An 18,963-nucleotide genomic window follows, 5' to 3' on the forward strand; every position below is an offset into this window, starting at 1 on the left:
GGTCGGGATTTATGATGGTTTCATCTAACAATCAAAATGCGTTGTTTCCTTGTGTTTTTTTTAGATTGGTTTATATTCTGGATATTAATACACTTTTAAGACATATAGACTAAATTCTTACTGCTATGTTTACACTGCGTTTGGTGGCTATATATTTATGCTAGGTTTTGAATAAACATTTCAAACACGCACACCAAATTTCAAACTTGTATTTATATCTGTAAATCCATGCGCTTATCAATTTTGATGTGGGTGCGAGTGTATTAATGTTAAAAAATATTTGCCATAACCGATAGAAATAGAAAAGAGGATAACACAAAAAAGTAGAAAAATAATCATTTACAGTACAAATTAAGGGCGAGTGCTTATATACAGAGTGTTTGTGTCTAGTTTTTAATTTAAACTAACGTATTTTTCCGTTTGCAGCTGCATAATTTTGAATATATTACGCTTAGAACTAGATTTAAAGTTGAGGCGCTGTTTCTCTTTGAATACAAAGAAACCCTGCTTTCTAAAGGATTTTCAACTTTCCGCTTATCTCTTTTAGTTTATCTAAAAAGGCCTCAATAACAACTTAATATAATAAAATACTAACATTTACAGCATTTTGTTTTGAAAAGAGATAATAAATAAACTAAGAGTTTAAAATATCAAAACGGGATTGGGCATAGGGGGTGGATTGTAAAGCAACGAAGGTCAGATCTCTAAAGCCTCGAATTGAGTAAAATAGTGGTTCTAGTTCCAGTTTCATTTCTTGAAAACTTCGTGATACCGGAATAGAAGTGTTTTCATATTTTAAATAAATAACAAGTAAACGTTGTATCATTTCCGATTCCACTACATTTCCGGGGAATGAAATTGGTAACATGGCCCTCTGCTTCGATTTCGGAGCTACTCTGGACATTGATTCTGTTGTGTTTACAAGTTGGTTTAAATTGCATTTAAAATAAATACTAAACTACTAGCAGGGCTAAGTTTACGTTTACACTGCTGCTAACTGTCCTGGAGGCGGACTCTCCTCAGATCTTTCCATTTGGGTCTGCTGCTTATTTTCTTGGCTTGGTCGCCGCTTCTTCAGGGGGGGAATTTCCGTCTCAACAGCGGGCGATGGGTTGACCGTTGGCTGCTGCTCTATAATGCGGGCGGGTCTTTTCTGGCCGGGACTGCTGTTGGGCACCAGTTCGTTGGATCCATTCACTATATCAGTGACTATGTGAGCCTCCAGTGAAGGCGGGAGCAATGGTGACAATGGAACGGCGTTCAGATCACAGGCATCCTCATCTTCATCCTTATAGCCGGGCGCCACATTGCCAAAGAGATCACTGTGTCTATTGTGTGCCCTTTCCTCTTCTTCGTCATCATCATCGCTGTAATCGTTGTTCCAGAAAACCTGAGCTCCTGGAAACACATACGAATAGTTGTTGGTGTGGGAATAGAATGTTCCAGGCTGCAGACGCTCGGCTGCTGTCTGTCGCTTTCCCCTCTGTTGCGGAATGGGCGTCAGGCTGGGCGCCACTGTCTTGGTCTCCTGAACCAGATTGCTGGGTCGCACGTAGCTAGGCGTGGCTTCGTTGTCGCACTGCTCGATGCCGCTATCCTTAGAGGAATCAATGGAAAGATGGCGATAACTCTCAACCGGTGTCTGAGGGGCTCCGATGCCCAGACGATCGCAACTTAGGGCGGTGGTCTCATTCAGTTCCACCAGTATGTCTGTTTTAATGCGTTCAATGGCTGCCGCTTCGGCGGCATTGGAACGCTTTCCAGAGCTAAAAGTGGATGACTCAAACCCACTATCCGAGCAGGTGCCAGCTGAGCCCAGAATGTAGTCCGCCGAACTATTTGACTTGATAGATTGCGTATCCGTGTCCAGCTGCGATTGCCGCTCGCTCTCTGAACTGCAGTGGCGGTGGTGATGTAGATGATGACTGGCTTGATGATGGTGGTGGTGATTAGAGTGCTCCGGAGGCATCAGCTCCTTGCTTTCGGTAAGCACTGACTCATCGCAGCACAGCTGCTGCCAGCAATCATCATTGTCCGACAACCTGTGGCAAATCTGGTTGATAATCACATCGGAGTCGCCCAGCAGCTCCACGTCGAACTTAAGATGATGCAACTGCTCGCGATTGATAAGGATCTGCGGCACCGTGGCCGGTATGCTGCTGGGAATGTGGGCCACAGGTCGGACCTTCAGCGAGGAACCGATTACGATCAGCAGATCGCAGACGTCCTTGTCGGTGGCCATGACCGTGTGGTATTCGTCCGGCAGTCCTGTTGGCAATAGGAAAAGAAAACACAATATGATATATGGTTTATAGCGTTATTCTGTATTTGAAGTAGTTTATCACTTAAAATGTTGAAAAAATTATGGTTTGTACTGAAATAAAGACTCATTCTGATCGTCGAATTTGAAGCTCTAGCATTTATTTCAGCAAGACTATTGATAATATATAATAAATCTGTACTAAAATGGCACCTACCCTCGCCGAAGAAGACGATATCCGGCTTCATAATGCCGTTCTCGACCAGCTGGCGCAGCTCCTCCTCGGTTACGGCCACCGAGGCGTCCACGCTCTGCTCCTTATTGGGCTGGCACTGCGGGCACACCGGAATTCGTTGGGCAAATATGTCGGCCCGCAGGGCGTCAGCGTTGCACTTAAAACGGCACTTGGTGCACGACGCCGTTGAAAAGGAGCCGTGGCACTCGATTACTCGTTGAATGCCAGCCACCCGCTCCAGGGTGTCGATGTTCTGGGTGTAGTTGCGCAACAGTTTGCCCTTGGTCTCCAGCATCTTGATGAACCGATGGCAGGGCGAGGGCTGAAACTCGCCGGGATATATCTCGCGGGCAAATTTGTAGAACGGTCGTGGATCCCTCTTAAAGTAGTTGATATCAAACATGGCCTGCGGATCGGGCAGATCGGGAAAATCATGGGCCAACCGCGCATATATGCCATTGGTGGAGCGGAAGTCCGGAATGCCGCAGGAGACGGATACCCCGGCTCCCGTTAGCACAATGATCTTCTGTGATTTCTTGACCAAACTGATGACATCGTCGAAGGTGTTCACGGAGGCCAACTTGTTGCGTCGCTTGGGCTCGTTCAACAGGTGGGCTAAATAGTCCCACAGCACGGAGTCATCGGTGTCGGCCGCAAGACCAGACGCGAAATGCGGCATGATGCTGGCAATAACCTGGCGCGGCACACGACCTGTGTAAAATTCTCGTTGCAGCCAGCGCAGCTTCCAGTCAGGCCCCACTGATGAGGAGCAGTCGGAGCTAGAGTCCTCGTCCTCGTTGCTTGTTCCGGTGACTTCCTCCTCATCGTCCTCCTCCTCCTCGTCGTCCTCTTCATCATCCTCGTCATCATCTTCATCCTCGCCCATTGACTTTGTGGGATTTTTGGTTTTATGCTCCAAATTGGCGCCAATCTCTTGTTCTTCCATGGCAGCCAATGTTTTTGTTTTGATTTCACCATTTGCTTTGCCAGCAAGTTCGCTTGTTGCTGTTTCTATGGTTGTTGTTGTTGCTTCGGCCTCTGCCTCTGTTGACGTTGAGGCCAGAATTTCGGCGCCAAAATCAAACTTAGCTGGCGGATAGAATTGCGGAGTGTCTGAAACCTGGTTGCCCAGATCCTTAGACCTAATATGGCCCAGGCGAATTTCCTCGTAATTTTCCATCATTTTTCCCAACCCAAGCGCGCGCACACGCGCACACACACAGACTCACGGAGAGAAAACTCTCGTAGTTGGTGCTGCTGCTGTCTCTTCTTCTTGTTGCGCGAGTGTTTCCTCGGTCTTTCCGCTTTGCGCTCTCGCCTCGTCCGTTTTCTCCGCTCTTTCGTTGGTACACACAAAAATTTTTACGTCGTCAGCTTCGCACCCATTTGGCTTGATTGAAAAAATTCTCCAGCGATCTTTTGGCGGCGCTTTTTTCAACCAACCCGACTTTATTTCACGTATTTGCACGAAACTTAAATTTTAAAAAAATTTCGAAACCATTTGGTCGCGATTTTTTCGTAATTTTCGAGCGTAATTTCTGGAAAATTTTCCGATGAAAAAAGCAAGATGGCACACGTAGCTGCGCCTGTGTGTGTATGTGCGCTAGTGGACGTGATTCGGGTGGGACCCTGACACGTCGTGCGGAAAGCGCTAACGCGTTTTTGTATGGCAAGAGCCGCCAGCATGACTCATCTCGGTATATTTCTGGTATTTTTCGGGATTTCAGAGGGTTGATTACGTGTTGCTACAGTGGGTACTACCCACTGACCAAAACCTAATTTCAATTTCATTAAAATGTGAAATTCATCGTTTGAATAGTTGGTCAAAAAGTAAATAAAATGTAATTCAAACAATGCTTCAAATTTTGTTTTACCAAATTTTTATTTGGAATACTTACCTAATGCATTAAAAACTAAGCAAAAAACATGTTTTAGGGCATATACTCACACACTAAACACATTTAAGATTACAAATGATGTATTTAGAAATTGATAAATACAAAAATGTGTAAACAGATTTCTAGAAAGTTCTTTCAAGTGCCTACTGTTCCAAAAAAAGCTGCGATTTTAAGTATTTATTTGGTACTTTCCCCAAAATTATAGTTTATTGGTAGCACTTGGGCATACTTGCCACCCAATATGACTTGAAAATATTGTCATAAATACATTGTTAAATTATTTAATAAGTCGTACACTTACAATGTACAATTATTTTAGTTTGTAGGGGGACTGGGCTGCAATAGCAAATGGATAACCTAAATTTATACGAGGTTCTCGGAGTGGCTCCGGATGCAACTGATGAGGAAATTAAAAAGGTACATATGTAACAGTCCCAATTCGATTTGTTGGTAAATACTTTGTGTTCACCTCTTCTCCAATAGAACTACCGAAAATTGGCCAAAGAGTTCCATCCAGACAAGAATCCCGATGCGGGCGACAAGTTCAAGGAAATATCCTTCGCCTACGAAGTACTGTCCGATCCCGAGAAGCGTCGCATCTACGACCGTTACGGATTAAAGGGCCTGCAAGAGGGCGCCGATGGATTCTCTGATGCCTCCGAGTTCTTCGCACAGTGGTTCCCTTTCGATAGGGCTTCGCCCGGAGGTCGGGGCAGGCGCAATGGCAAAGTCGTGGTGAAGGTGGAGCTGACTCTGGAAGAGATCTACGTCGGCGGCATGAACAAGAAGGTGGAATACAAGCGCCAGAAGCTGTGCTCCAAGTGCAACGGCGACGGTGGTCCCAAGGAAGCGCACGAGAGTTGCGAGACCTGCGGCGGAGCAGGACGTGCGGCCGCATTTACCTTTATGGGTCTCAGCCCCTTCGATACGGTATGTCAGATGGCTAATATACCCGAATACCCGACACTGACTACGCACCCGGAAAATACCTGTAATCCCACACAACGGACTACATACCCATTATAGCAGTTAAACCTATAACAAAATTTAAATGATTAAAATATTTGTTTTTTCAGACCTGTCCAACTTGCGATGGAAGGGGCTTCACCATTAGGGACGACAAGAAGTGCAGCCCCTGCCAGGGCAGTGGTTTTGTAGAGCAGAAGATGAAGCGAGACCTCGTCGTGGAGCGAGGGACACCGCACATGCTAAAGGTTCCCTTCGCAAATGAGGGACACCAAATGCGAGGCGGCGAGTTCGGGGATCTGATTGTAGTAATAGGCCAGCTTGAGCATCCACATTTTCAGCGCCGCCATGCCAATCTGTACATGCGAGACCTGGAGATCAACATCACGGAGGCGTTGTGCGGCTACACGCATTGCTTCAAGCACTTGGATGGACGAAACGTCTGTCTGCGCACCTATCCGGGTGAAGTGTTGCAGCACAACCAAATAAAGATGGTGCGAGGCAGTGGAATGCCCGTTTTCAACAAGGCCACCGAATGTGGAGATCTCTACATGAAGTTTAGGGTCAGGTTTCCGGACAACGACTTTGCCACAGCGCCGCAGCTGGCCATGCTGGAGGATTTACTTCCTCCCAGGCAGCCGATTGTGATCCCAAAGAACGCCGAGGAAGTGCAAATGACGGACTATAAGCCGCAGCCGCGACAGCAGGAAGACGAGGACGGACAGTCCTCTCACTTCGAGGGCGTACAGTGCCAGACGGCTTAGTGCCTGTGGATGTGGCTCCTGCAGGCGCGGTTTCTCTGCCTTGATTTGTGGCTTATATTGGGCACTTTCAGCGTAGATGAAGTCTGCTTCCTGGTGCCGCTGTTCGTCCTGATATGCATAGTATTATTTTTCATACAGGAATGTTTGCTGTGAAAAGCGCGTGATCTAAATTCGTAGTTTTATTATTCGAGACTAAAGCTTAACTGATCTGATCTTCAATAGAGGTGTCATCAATAAATTAGCCACGTTAAATTAACTGTTTTAACACTATTAACTACTTATTTATTGTTATATTTTTTTTTGGCTTAACTTGCCCTAATAATCCCAACAAAACAATAAACCACTACACAATAATCTCACCGTAGAAAGGTTGTTAGTTCTTTTATAGGAATCTTAAATATAGATTACTATACAGTATGGTCGGACAAAAATTGAACACAATAGAAGAGAAGTTTCGTTGTTTTTTATCATAAATTATACTTACTTGGAATACCCGCAAGGGTATTAAAGCTTCGGCTAGTTGAAAAGTTGTAAGGTTTATTCGTTTTATTCAAATTTGCAATACAACATTTATATAATATTGTTGCAGAGAATTAGGATCCGTTCTAATCGCTTTCATTAGATTCTTGAAAGTCATCAGTGGATGTCGATTCGTCTGTTTGACCACCATCTGACTTGGTCAAATCTAGAGGCGACTCTTTGGAATTTGGCTTGGTGGTCGATGAATTCAGCGATTTGAATGACATTGGTTCTAAATTTGTATGCCACTTGGCTCCCTCTTGTAGCTTCCTGTTGCTGTTACATGCTAACTCTTCCGAGTGGTCGTCTCTCGGCTTCCTTAAGTCCAGTGCAGACGTCGAATAAGCACTGTCCACCATCTCAATGGTTTCCTCAGTTTCCATTGGATGATGGTCGACTAGCTTCTCGGGCGGCATCGCAATCATCTCACCCGTGCGCATTCCCTTGGAATCGGCCAACTGTTCAGCGCTTACCTTCATCATAGTCAGATACTGGTTGTACTTGGCGTAGTTGCGCCTCCCGGTCTCATCGTTCATCAGCACCTGGGCCTGGTTATGGGATCTGTCGCGGATGGCCTTCAAGCGGATGTGCTTGGTGATGTCCCAGCGCCAGTTGGAGCGATAAGCGCACAGAGAGCATTCAAAGGGCTTCCTGTTCAGATGACCAACGATGTGGACATGGAAGCGAGATGCAGTGGCGGCCCAAAAAGTGCAATGGGGACACTTAAAAACCTTCTTCAATGGTGCCGAATCATCGGATTCCTCTGGCAAAACTTCTGTGACCTGAAAGCAAAATAAATAAGATAGGTGTTCTGTTTATAAAAGCCAAAACTGGTATAAGAACCCCACATATTTATATACTAAGAGCATATGTACCTCTCCATAGCCAGGAGCTGTTTCTACGCCGCAATAGCTGAGATCAGTGGGAGCACTGGGAAAATCCTCATCGGGAAGATCCACTTCTCCGTTGAGCGAACTCTGCAGTTGGGTTGTGTTCTGCAAGGCCGAAGGGCACACTTGTAGATGGTTAATCAACTGGATGGCGTTGGCCACCCGTTTTTGGCAGTGTGAGCAAACGATCCCCGAAGGCTGCGGAAGGGGAGATTCCACTGCTGCAAGCGTTTCTGGTTTCCTGGAACCACTTGGCTGCTGATCCAGCTGATCCTCTGCCTCATCTCGACGTCTGTTGCCCATTTGGTGACCCACCGTTGGCACATGATGGTTTAGTTCGTGTATGGTCAGCGATTGCTTGATATCCGTGCTAAAGTCACAGGCCGAGCACTTGAAATGACCATTGGCACCATGGTTCTTGGTGTGCCGGTCCAGATTCCACTTGTAGGGGGTGTGAAAATCACATGAGCTGCACTTGATCAGCGGCATGGAGTGGTACTTGACGTGCTTCTTAAATCTGGCACGGATGGGAGTGTTATACGAGCACTTCTGGCATTGGAACTGCTCCACACCCGGCGGCTGTTCACGGGTATCCGGCGAAGGGCTCTTCGGGGGCTCCTCGGAGTCGGAGCTGCTGTTGTGCTGGTCCAATTTCAAGGACTCTGCTTCCTTGGGCGGCATCAGCTTGGTCTGGTACTCGTAGGCCATGGAGAATATGTTGTCGTGGCTCTCAACGATCTGCTGTAGCTGCAGCATATCCTGCTGCCGATTGTACGCCTGGACACTGGCCAGTAGCTGCTTCTCTTGCTGCTGCAGTTCTATTTTAAGCTGCTCCAGTGGTGGTCCATTCTGGAGCATGCGCTGCAGGTTAGGGTCTATGGACTGCCCAGTCGCGCCCTGGCCTTCAATGCTCTCCTCCAGACGGCGCTTGCGCACCTCCCTGGAGAGATTTCGCTTACCTCGCGTCTGAGCACCTGATCCCTGCACTCCGCCGCCATCATCGGAACAGCCGTGCACCATTTTCATGTGCCGCACCAGCTTCTGGAAGTGACGCGAGGCGTAGAGGCACAACTTGCACTCGTTGATCACAATTCGCTCGCCATGGACATCGCGAAGGTGGGAGAGATGACTGCGTGGGTTTTGGGTAAAGAAGGCGCACTGGTTGCAGCTGTAGTTACGCCGTATCTTGCACTGGGGCAGCTCCTCCTCGTTGTTGGACGGATTACCCTCTGGCAGAGAGTTTTCCATGTTCTCCTTGGCCAAGTCCACTGATTCTGCAGTTTCCGCGGTAACAAAACCGGGCACCGGGCACATGAAGTTGTTCACCTTGTATTGCTCCAAGAAATCTGAACCAATCAGCGGCTGCAAGCTTAGGGACATTGGCAGCCCCGCACCAGCTCCACCCTCAAAGGAAGACTGATAAATTGGAGCACCATTTACCAAGCTGCGCACCACCAGGCGGTCACCCGAACGCTCCACCATGGTTGGCAACTCCATGACTCGACAAAATCTCAGCAAACCAAAATTTCCCTTCGATTTTTCACACAACACTTTTCTGCTGTCCGGTGCGAGATCTGCTGTAAGACTGAGGCACTTTTCCAATGGTCCTGCTAGACTTCTTTCAGTTCTTTCAAGGGCTACTTCGGTATCGGCTAAATGTCAGAAAAAGAGTTCTCAGGGATTTAAGAAGTTTTTTAACTAACTCAAAATAAAAAATTTGTAGTTCATGCCAAGTTTACGGGTAAGAACATAAGACCACTTACAACTGGTTTTATTTATTAGTTATTTAATAGTTTATAAAAATATACAAATATCTTTTTTCCTCCACATAACCACATTTAAAGTCTAAGATTCCCTTCTTCTTTGTCAATATAAAACTTTTGGTTCCGGTTCAAGGTTTGGTTCATTCGCCTTAAAAAAAATGGGAAACGTTTCGTAGTGCTTCAGCTTTGGTTCAGTGGTTCACTTCTTTTATGTTAACATAAGTTCATTTTAATAAAATAATTTTAATAAAATGTACTAAACTTTTGCCTGATGAAATGTCCAATTTCATCATTTTTGCACCTAAGTCTACAGAAATGTTATTTAACTATTGTATTTATTTATTTTTATATGAGCTATGCACAGAGAATATATAAAACTATACCTTAAAATAAAGTTTTATTTTTTTAATTTGTTTCTCTAAGTCCTACGACGACACTTAACTTACTAAGAATAGGATCAAAGATTATTTTGCAAGTCATCTAGACTTCCTCAAAGGCTGCCACGGCCGAATACTCATCATCCACCGAAGACAAATGGATCGGTAATAGCTTAACCCAAAGCTTTGGATCTGTACCCATCTCCTGGCTGTTGAAGTTGAACAGAGGCGGCAGCGGATTGCCATTGGGCATGGGCAGCCCCAGGGCGTCCATGATGCGCAGTTCATCGTAAGAGCCATGACCACATGCCACCAAGGGTGGGATTCTAGCCGCCGACTCGTAGATCAAACATGAGTTCAGCAGATCGGACAGATCCAGCGGAACAGCCGCATTCAGGAGAAGATCCCAACTGGGGCGTGTAGTCAGAGGATGCAGTGAGTTCCCACACTTTGAGCGTACTTCAGGAGCTCGTTCCAAGCCTTCGCTGCCCAGCATATTAACAATGAGCCGCAGCTGCTTTCGGTCGTGCTTGTGGCTGGAAAAGAGGGGAGATCCCTTGAGCAGCTCCGCCAGGACGCAGCCAGCACTCCAGATGTCCACGGCACAGGTATAAAGTTCGTATTTGGCAAAAAGCTCGGGGGCACGATATAGCCGGGAGCAAATGTAACTCAGGCTGGGCTCATGGGGCACCAGATGCTTGGCGCTGCCAAAGTCACTTAGCTTGAGCACCATCTTCTGGTTGTCCATCAGCAGATTCTCGGGCTTGATGTCCCGGTGGCAGATGCCCAATAAATGCAGATATCCCAATCCCCTGAAGATCTGATACGAAAGTATGCGGACATTGACTAGGAGCTCTGCGGGCTGCAACTCCATTAGGTGTTTGTTTATGTAGTCCAGCAAAGTCATCGGCATGTACTCCATGACCAGCATAATGTAGTCCATTGGCGGAACGCCCAAGTTCACGCAGGAGTGCATGATGAGCCGGACTATGTTGTTGTGGTCCATTAGCTGACCCATAATTTCTGCTTCGCGCTGGCAGAACTTGGGATTGTAAAGGGTCTGTTTCACGGCCACCAGCTCCTCGGACTCGTCCAGTTGAGCCCGGTACACCCGGCCAAAGGATCCACTCCCTATCAGTTCCTTAATCTCAATCCTCGCCGGAACAGGTTCCAAGCTTAGCCGACTGAAGGCATAGGTGATGACCACCGAGTCCTTGGGAATGATGAGGGGAACTTGGGACTGGCGTTTCGAGGACTTTAGCTTCTTATCTTTATTTTCTAATGGAGGAAAGAGTGATTTGAAAGAAATCCTAAGTAGAGATTGTCAGGAGAAATTTATTTAATACCCATTTTTAACGAAAAATCGAAGTACTGATGAAAGCAACTACTTGTATTTATTTCTCCACTAAAACTAGCAAGTTAGGGAAATAGTACTAAAGCCCGACTGTCAATTTCCTTGGGCATTGCCACCTTTTTAGGTTCCAAAACTGGTGTTGCGAATGGGAATATAAGTGTTGGAAACTTTAGTTTTAAATCTAATATATTAAGGAACAACCAAACCATGGTTAGTCTATGATTTAAAAATGGTATTGTTTAAGTATTCAAAAAATCAGCAAATTTAACAGCTGTTGACGTTTTTATTAATTTAAAAACTTGTTGAAGCTCGTTGAAATTACATTAAATAAAATTAAAAGGGGAGAAAACAACTCGAAATATTCGACACATTTGTTTCGATTTGGTTTCTGCAAGCGGAAACTCAAAAGTGGATTATGTATATGGGGCAAAGTCTGTAATGCGATAAAAAGTCGGTCGTCGGTGGTCGGTTCTAGCCATTATCATTTCCGCTTTAGCTGCCACTAGACCTCTCTGTCGCTCTTTTGTGGAAAAGCTTTCACCCCCACCACACCGCCCTCCGTCAAAGTTTATGGGCCATGCATTTGCGGAAATGTCGCCTGCCAGTGTATTCTCGCTTTTACTCTGCGGTTCAGAGTTGGAATTCATGTAATTCCATTAACACAGACAACTTCCGCTGGAAGAGAAAAAGGACGAGCACTCACACTAATGGCCGATGCGTGTATGTCTGTGTGTGTGTGTGTGTGTGTGTGTGTGTGTGTGTGTGTGTGGGCGTGGAAGGGGGCGGTGTATTTGCTCAAACGGATTCTGTGGGGGAATCCTTAGATAGTGATGATTCCTTATCGTGACACCGACTATGCTGACAGATTAAATGAGTGAGTTATATTAATGAACACTATGGGCCTAAAGTTTATTAGTCCTCTTTAATTACAAATTCCAAAATCAAAAGTTTGTTTATAAAGGACTTCCGGAACCGGAATGAACGTTATCCTACGTTGCAACGCGTTGTGCTCTAATTGTATATACAAACATTGCATACTTTTGGGCGACCACTAAAATAGGAAACCCATATAAGATTTACATATTTGATTTTGTAAATAAATATTAATAATAATAATGTGTGTTATCTTGTCAAACAACCAATCGCAACTATTGAGCATCTCTAACCAAACCCAAATAAACATAACTTCCCACTTCCGTCGTTCGCATCCCTTTTGGTAATTAAAACTAAGTTCCCAAATCCAAATGGCATATTTTACGATGGCATAGATCTGTCTCCGCGCAACAGGTTCCCATCAGGACCTCAGCACCCCATACGCCCGTTAAATCGCCATGGGAAGCAGTGAAAAACTTGCTAACGGAAATGACTGTCAGGCCAAAAGTGCGGAGCATCGCCCATCCGGCCAGACATTTAGGATATCCGTTTAAATAGCATTTTCTCCCTGCTCTATCCATCCTTTTTTCCGGCATTTGCGGATTTTACTTCTTTTTTTGCGCAGGGAGCAGCTTCCATTGCAATGCTGACTGGTTTCTGGGGCGTTTTGGCAGCATAATTACTAAGTGGCTGGCTCAGATGGACTCAAATGGATTCAAATGTTCAAATGGATTCAAATGGATGTGCTTTGGAAGCTTCGATGTGTGCCGGAGCATTTTGCCAGCACCATGCAAATTAGACGTCTATCGCATTTATCAAAACGGTCTTAATGAACCTCAACTCTTTGCCGGTACGTTCATAAATCAAACCGCACATGTGGCCTCTCAAAAAGTTACTCCTCCATCCAAATCGGGTCATTTATCAATATTTGAACTCCCACTCCCCCCATTTGATCAATATTTTTCCCTGTTCGAACTCGGATGCGTTGGCATTTAATGTGATTTGTGCGCAACCCGTGGAGAGATTTGAATTGGCAGCATATGCTATAGGATTTGCATTATTTTCCATGCAGCATTTTGGGCAAATGGCTGGAAAATATGGGCCAATAATGAAAGGAAATTTCTGTTAAATATAAAGATATATGAAGTGTAACTTTTTAAGAAAAAATGCTGGAATTCAAGAACATATTTAAGTATAAGTAAATCTTTTGTTTGATTTCACTTAATGTGCAATTAACAGCCTATCATTTTTGATAAGCCAAAGCAAACTATTAGTTTGAAAAATAAATATTAAATTATTAAACGATTATTTTTGTCATCAGTGCAAGGCCAAATTTAACTGCAGAATAAATATTTATATTGGTAAGTACCCTTCGGGTGGAGAGCATTCTTCGACGCTGCTCAATTGGAAAACGTGCTGTATTCGGTTCTCGTGGCCAAGCACTTGACGTCTCAAAGCCAATGGCTTAATGGAAATTCGCAATTCGTGGGAAAATCTTTCAATTGCAGTTGCCCCCAGAACACAAAGCTGTTTAGACTTACCCACTGTATAATTAAGCAAGATTTGAATGAGTGGGGAATGGGAATGAGTTAGGAGAATGAGTCTCGCGCCTGCCACCGCCCACCATAACAAATTCAAATGCTCATGATACACTGAGGGTACTTAACTATACTTAAATAAAAAATATTAAAGAAATACTTAAATGGTAATTAAATGTTTTGCAAAAAAGAAGGAATACATTGTATACAATTTTAATGATGTCTTAAGTACTATGATCTTGCTATTGGTTTTCGCTCAGTGCATGAGGTTAGAACTTGGTCGAATGCTTGCTGGCTTGGCCGTTGCTGGTGATTTTGGATTGGTATACATGGTGTATATGTAGATATAGTCACACCTTTGCGATGCATTGTGCTCTCGGTATCGGTCTCGGTCTCGGACTCGACCTTGAACTTGGTATTAGATGCGAGGCTCTTCAAAACCGGTTACCGGCTCTCGGAGGCTCTTTGTACTGCAAAATAATGGGCAACGGGCAATGCGCAAGAAATCGGCGACAAGCACCAGGTAATGCCAACAATAAGAGAGCGGCTTAATGAAGGGTAAACTGGAAAACCAATTGCACGCTGGGCAAGCTGCAAATATTCATGGAATTTAAATTTCAAATGAACGAACCTTAATCTCGTTTGTTTGGTTCTATCTCGGAATGATTGCCGTCGATGCGACTTATTTATTTTGTTGTGGGAGATTTGTATAGGTAACATTTGCTATGTATTATAATCAGTCAATAAAATCTAGTAATCGTTTCAATTCAATTCAGCCCTTTCAAATCGCTTACTGGCGGAATGCCAACGAGAAAAAGTAGTGGACACGACTGTCAGATACCGAGTGCTTTCTTTTAAATTTACTATATCCGTTTTTCCTCCTCCAAGCTTTTCGTGGTTACATCGAATCACTTTTTTTAATGAGTAATGGTTATAAAATAATCAAGAGCCTTTTTGTGATGGACCTTATCCCAATCGTCGTATGAAGCAACTTCTTCACTGTTAATATGCATTAGTTAATCAATTTCTACTAATTTACATATCAAACAATTCAGAATCGCACAAAGTGTACGCGCTAGGTGTATAATCGTAATTAAATTAAATGAGTTCAACCCAAATGGAATTTTTAATTTAGCAGAAGGCACTAAATTAAACCCCTTGGGTAAGGATTAATGATGTAACATTTATGATGATGAACTTCTATGCTAATAGGGCAGAATAAGATTACATTTTTGGCACTCCCTCACTCCGCACAGTGATTAATTTTAATTAATTCAAATGGTATTAGGCCATATTAATTTTAATTAATTCAAATGGTATTAGGCCATATGGTGATGCCATAGGGTAAAACCTAGGAAGCTGTAATTATATAGGGTGTTTTTTTTAGAGGTATAGAACTTTAAATTGCAATAAAACAACGATGGATTATTCGATTGACATGAATTTTATTGACATGAAAGATAATCTTGTGGCATTACATTTTAAATATGATTTCTGGCATATGACCGCCACGGCTGGCTCGGATGTAGTCCAATCTGGACGTCCAATTTGCAATGACTTTTTCCAACATTTGGCCGTATATCGGCAATAACACGGCGAATGTTGTCTTCCAAATGGTTTAGCGTTTGTGGCTTATCCGCATAGACCAATGACTTTACATAGCCCCACAAAAAGTAGTCTAGCGGTGTTAAATCACAAGATCTTGGAGGCTTATGAAAAATCGGGAACAACAGCAATCTCGTTTTGGGCCCATTCGACGAATCTACGCCTTGCTTGATGATCGTTTGGTTTCAATTCTTGCACGAGTTGGATTTTGTAAGCACGCATGACGAATTGCCAAACCAAACTGAGAATAAATCACTTGACAGCTGTTAAATCGGTCGCCATCTTGAACAGTAATGCCAACTTAAAGTTCTATACCTCTAAAAAAAACACCCGTTACATAAGATTATTAAAGGAGTGCGTTAAACATGTACAGTATACTAAGATACTCTGAGATAAAATGTAATAAAACATTATACAGATTTAAAAATTAAACACGCATTAAAGACATATATGTTTTTTTTTGTTTTGTTGTCAAATAAATAGCTTGCCTGGCTTGAAAGCTTCTTTTTTTTATTTAACTGCTCGACTTTTTATTTTTATTTATTTTTTATTTTTATTTGAGGCCACGCCCACGCAGCCTTACACGCACCAACCTGTTGACCGCCAAAAAATCCTATTTTGCTTAACGTGCCGTGCCACGCCCACCGCATTGCGTGAGTGCCCCGCGGGCGGCGGCCAAGTTAAGAGCTGCAAAAAAGCCAGATAATTGCAGGTTGGTGGGAAAAGAGCGGCTAACCGGTTCCGAGTGCCTCCTGCTTGCAACTGCATGTGGCTGCGGCCAAAGACAACTGTGCGATTTGTTGCCATTTGGCGCTGTCGCCCCTTTTCGAGATCCAAGAACCAGGTCAAGGTTGCTCTGCTCCACGGCAGCGAAGATCATAATCAAGTTGCGATCGAACATGTTCGAGGCGAACTGGGGCTAGCCAAACTGTTCCCACCCACAGAGTTGCTGACAAACTTCGAAATCTCGAACCCCATCAAAAAATGGATAGAAAGATTCTAAAATTTACTTAGAAATCTCTAAAGTATTCAGTGTTTAGTTAACACATATTGCAAGTGCGGGACTTACATTTACTTGTCAACTAAAAAGCAATGCATTGCATTTTGGGTTAAAAATGTTAAGGCCAACTTTTTCTCTATCCACCTTATTCAGACGAAGAATATATATGGATTTTCTGTGATCAATACAGGTTTAATATTCCTTAATTTCTAAAAGTATAAATTTAACTTGAGTGGTACAAAATATAAATTGTCTTACATTTTGGGACTATTTGCTAAATAGCAGTAGTCCTAGGGGCCACCTGTACCTTCATCAGATCCGATATATGTTTTTTTTTGGTATAAATGCACGATCATTAGTCCTTCAATAGTATACATAAATTGTGGTTCCTTTAATAAACACATTTGGTTAATTTTTTCTAAAGAGAAGTCGTACCATCTGCTCAGTTTATTTTGAGTTTATAATCTTATATATATTTTTCTCTTCTTAACTTTTCATCGGATGCTCTTAGTGCTTGAACAGCTTCGCGAAAATCGAGTTTGCAACGATTGAATGTATGGCATAAGTAAGCTTTAATAATTCAAACTGACAGTCGCCAACAGGTAATTTTCGTGTTTTCGGGGAACAAGAAACGAATTTCTTGCTCGCCCCTTTTTTTATCGTTCAAATCGCACGCAGCCTGCAAGTTGCTCTGTATTTTAAGACTGTTTTTAATTGCTTCGACTGGTTTATGAGGTGGTCGGGGTTCAAGAGCTCGGAACCAGCTGGCTGACAAATGCAATCGCAGACCACGACAAAAAAAAACCAAGTAAAAAGCAAGCGTAACGCCGAAAAAAAAACCTAATTAGTCATATGAGCTGTGAACCCTGTAATTATAGCTACCTGTTAAGGCATCGGATTTTCATAATTTTTGGCAATTTATATGCAACGCTTGGCTGCATGGTGACATGGTAGCCAATTGCTTTGTCCAATTGCCCCTCGTTGGAGTTCAATAAACGCGCGAAATGGATCCGAAATCCCTGTACCGAGTCCCGGGTCAGATGATCATCAAGAACAGTAGTAGTAGTCGCATTATATGGGCATCAGCACTTCCTGCTTGCAAGTTAATGGCGTTTTAACATGCATTTTAAATTAAGTGCGGGCCACACACTTAAGTTTTAATGTCATAGCCCTGCTCGCTAAGTGCATTAGTCGTTCGCAGATTAATCATACGCCGTGTTGCGCGCTAAAAACCGAAAGAGGAGCGAACGGAAGCGGGAGGCATGTTTACTCCACAAAATGTATTTGTTTCGCATCTAATCCCCTCTGACATTTATCGTCCGAGCAACGAAAGCGTTTAAACAAAAAGCGAGCGGAGCCAACTTGTTTGGCTATTCGAGGGTATTGAACCCAAACGATTTAAATACAAATTATTCAATCGCATAAAATGCAATATTCAACGCGAATTTTAGATGCCATTGAAAAAGATGTGCGACAACATTTTTGGCCACACACATACAACACGAAATTGCCGTTTTGCATATTTATGAAAATTTCTTTGCAAAAACTACGACACTATGGATATAACGCAAATTTACACAGGCAAATACAAATCGAACACAAAGTGCTAATTGATAGAGGCATTTAAAAATTTATTGAACAAAATATTAGTTCAATTGAAAAGGTTTTTGTTCCTGCAAATGTCTACACTAAAGTTCTATGAGCAGAGGCAAAGAGTTTTATTTTTAGCAATTATCTCTAGCTCTTACTTAACTGCTAAAAATCACTTTATTCTGATTAAAATGTAAACGTAATTAGGCCTACTCGAAAGGCTAAAGTACCACCCAACTTTTTAATTAGACTGCGGACCACCTTGAGGAGTAATTTGCATTTTCAAATAAATCGAGCGACATTTCAGGCAATTTACCCGACTTCCAGACTCAAAATGGAGGTTCTCAGTCACAGCTTGGCCGGACTTTCGGTTGGCAAATAAATTTCGTTGAAGACTCCCCAAAAGGCATCTGTCGTATACGCAATTTCTGCCGGGAAATGGAAAAATTGATGCGACTTTTTGCCAGCTGTTTGGGTCATTTTGTTCATGTCTATCAGTTGGCTTTAAGCTTCCGTCTTTGACTAATTTGATTGTCTTAATGCTTTTGCCCCGGTAGAAATTATTCATACCACAAACACAGCAACTTGCCAAAAGCTAAAATCTGTCATTAGCCGACTAACAAACTACTTAGTTATTTCATCAGCATTGGGATTTCGCTCCATTGGTAGGGAGCTGCTGCTCAGATCCTTTGGCTTCTTCAGCGGAATATGCCACACACTTGAACAACTTTCGAAAACACCTCCGTCAAGTGGCGGAATGTTTTCCACTTTTGTTAGTCAGCCTGGCTACGGCTTTTCCGCCCACTGCCCTCCACGTACTTAGGTATTCCTTTTCTGGTTTGCGATGGTTTCGTGAAAATATCAACGTCCAAATATAAGGACATATGTATATAATTAGATCAGCTTTTCTTAGTTTGAAAAAATTAAATACTAAAATTAAAATTAAAGCTAATTTTTTTGAATTTTGCATATATAGTTTGCCTTTTGTCCACCTAAATATTTAATATAAATATGTATGAAGCAATTTATTCGAAAATTACTAATAGAAATTTCCTTAAATATCAATGTATTCTTTTGCCTTGCTAGTTAGATTTCTAGTGCTTATTTCAGCATTTCCAGATAGCCCATCTCTAGGATTCGAATTCGCTTAGAGCGCAGTGAACTTTTACCCTAATAAGCGCAATTGACATTTCAAGCTGCGGCGGCGAGGGGGAAAAGCCGGGAAAGTGGGTGAAAAGTGCAGGCTGGTGAGGAGACAATTTGGCCAAACAAAGTTGCCAATCGAGTCTACGAAAGGGCGAAGGATGTTCCTGTGCACACTCTGTATCTCC

The 18,963-nt window shown here is 43.3% G+C and overlaps 4 protein-coding genes across 4 annotated transcripts; 1 reads left to right on the top strand and 3 right to left on the bottom strand.

Annotated features, from left to right (window-relative positions):
* Positions 1-52: 52 nt before the first annotated feature.
* On the bottom strand, positions 53-4,122 carry LOC120444075 (NAD-dependent histone deacetylase sirtuin-1). Its single transcript, XM_039623593.2, has 2 exons — positions 2,478-4,122; positions 53-2,268 (listed from the first exon to the last, which is right to left on the bottom strand). The coding sequence occupies exons 1-2, from the start codon at positions 3,676-3,678 to the stop codon at positions 983-985; spliced, it is 2,487 nt and encodes an 828-aa protein (XP_039479527.1). The 5' UTR covers positions 3,679-4,122; the 3' UTR covers positions 53-982.
* A 492-nt stretch (positions 4,123-4,614) lies between these two features.
* LOC120458386 (dnaJ homolog subfamily A member 2) lies at positions 4,615-6,379 on the top strand. Its single transcript, XM_039646005.2, has 3 exons — positions 4,615-4,810; positions 4,877-5,323; positions 5,470-6,379. Exons 1-3 carry the CDS (start codon positions 4,742-4,744, stop codon positions 6,121-6,123), a joined length of 1,170 nt encoding a protein of 389 aa, XP_039501939.1. The 5' UTR covers positions 4,615-4,741; the 3' UTR covers positions 6,124-6,379.
* Positions 6,380-6,640: 261 nt separating this feature from the next.
* On the bottom strand, positions 6,641-9,133 carry LOC120458934 (RE1-silencing transcription factor). Its single transcript, XM_039646789.2, has 2 exons — positions 7,518-9,133; positions 6,641-7,424 (listed from the first exon to the last, which is right to left on the bottom strand). Exons 1-2 carry the CDS (start codon positions 9,027-9,029, stop codon positions 6,729-6,731), a joined length of 2,208 nt encoding a protein of 735 aa, XP_039502723.1. The 5' UTR covers positions 9,030-9,133; the 3' UTR covers positions 6,641-6,728.
* Positions 9,134-9,673: 540 nt separating this feature from the next.
* Positions 9,674-11,106, bottom strand: LOC120451702 (glycogen synthase kinase-3 alpha). Its single transcript, XM_039635603.1, has 2 exons — positions 11,019-11,106; positions 9,674-10,950 (listed from the first exon to the last, which is right to left on the bottom strand). Exons 1-2 carry the CDS (start codon positions 11,020-11,022, stop codon positions 9,776-9,778), a joined length of 1,179 nt encoding a protein of 392 aa, XP_039491537.1. The 5' UTR covers positions 11,023-11,106; the 3' UTR covers positions 9,674-9,775.
* Between the last annotated feature and the right edge of the window lie 7,857 nt (positions 11,107-18,963).

The sequence above is a fragment of the Drosophila santomea genome, chromosome 2L, assembly GCF_016746245.2.
Source record: "Drosophila santomea strain STO CAGO 1482 chromosome 2L, Prin_Dsan_1.1, whole genome shotgun sequence".
NCBI classification, from domain to species: domain Eukaryota; kingdom Metazoa; phylum Arthropoda; class Insecta; order Diptera; family Drosophilidae; genus Drosophila; species Drosophila santomea.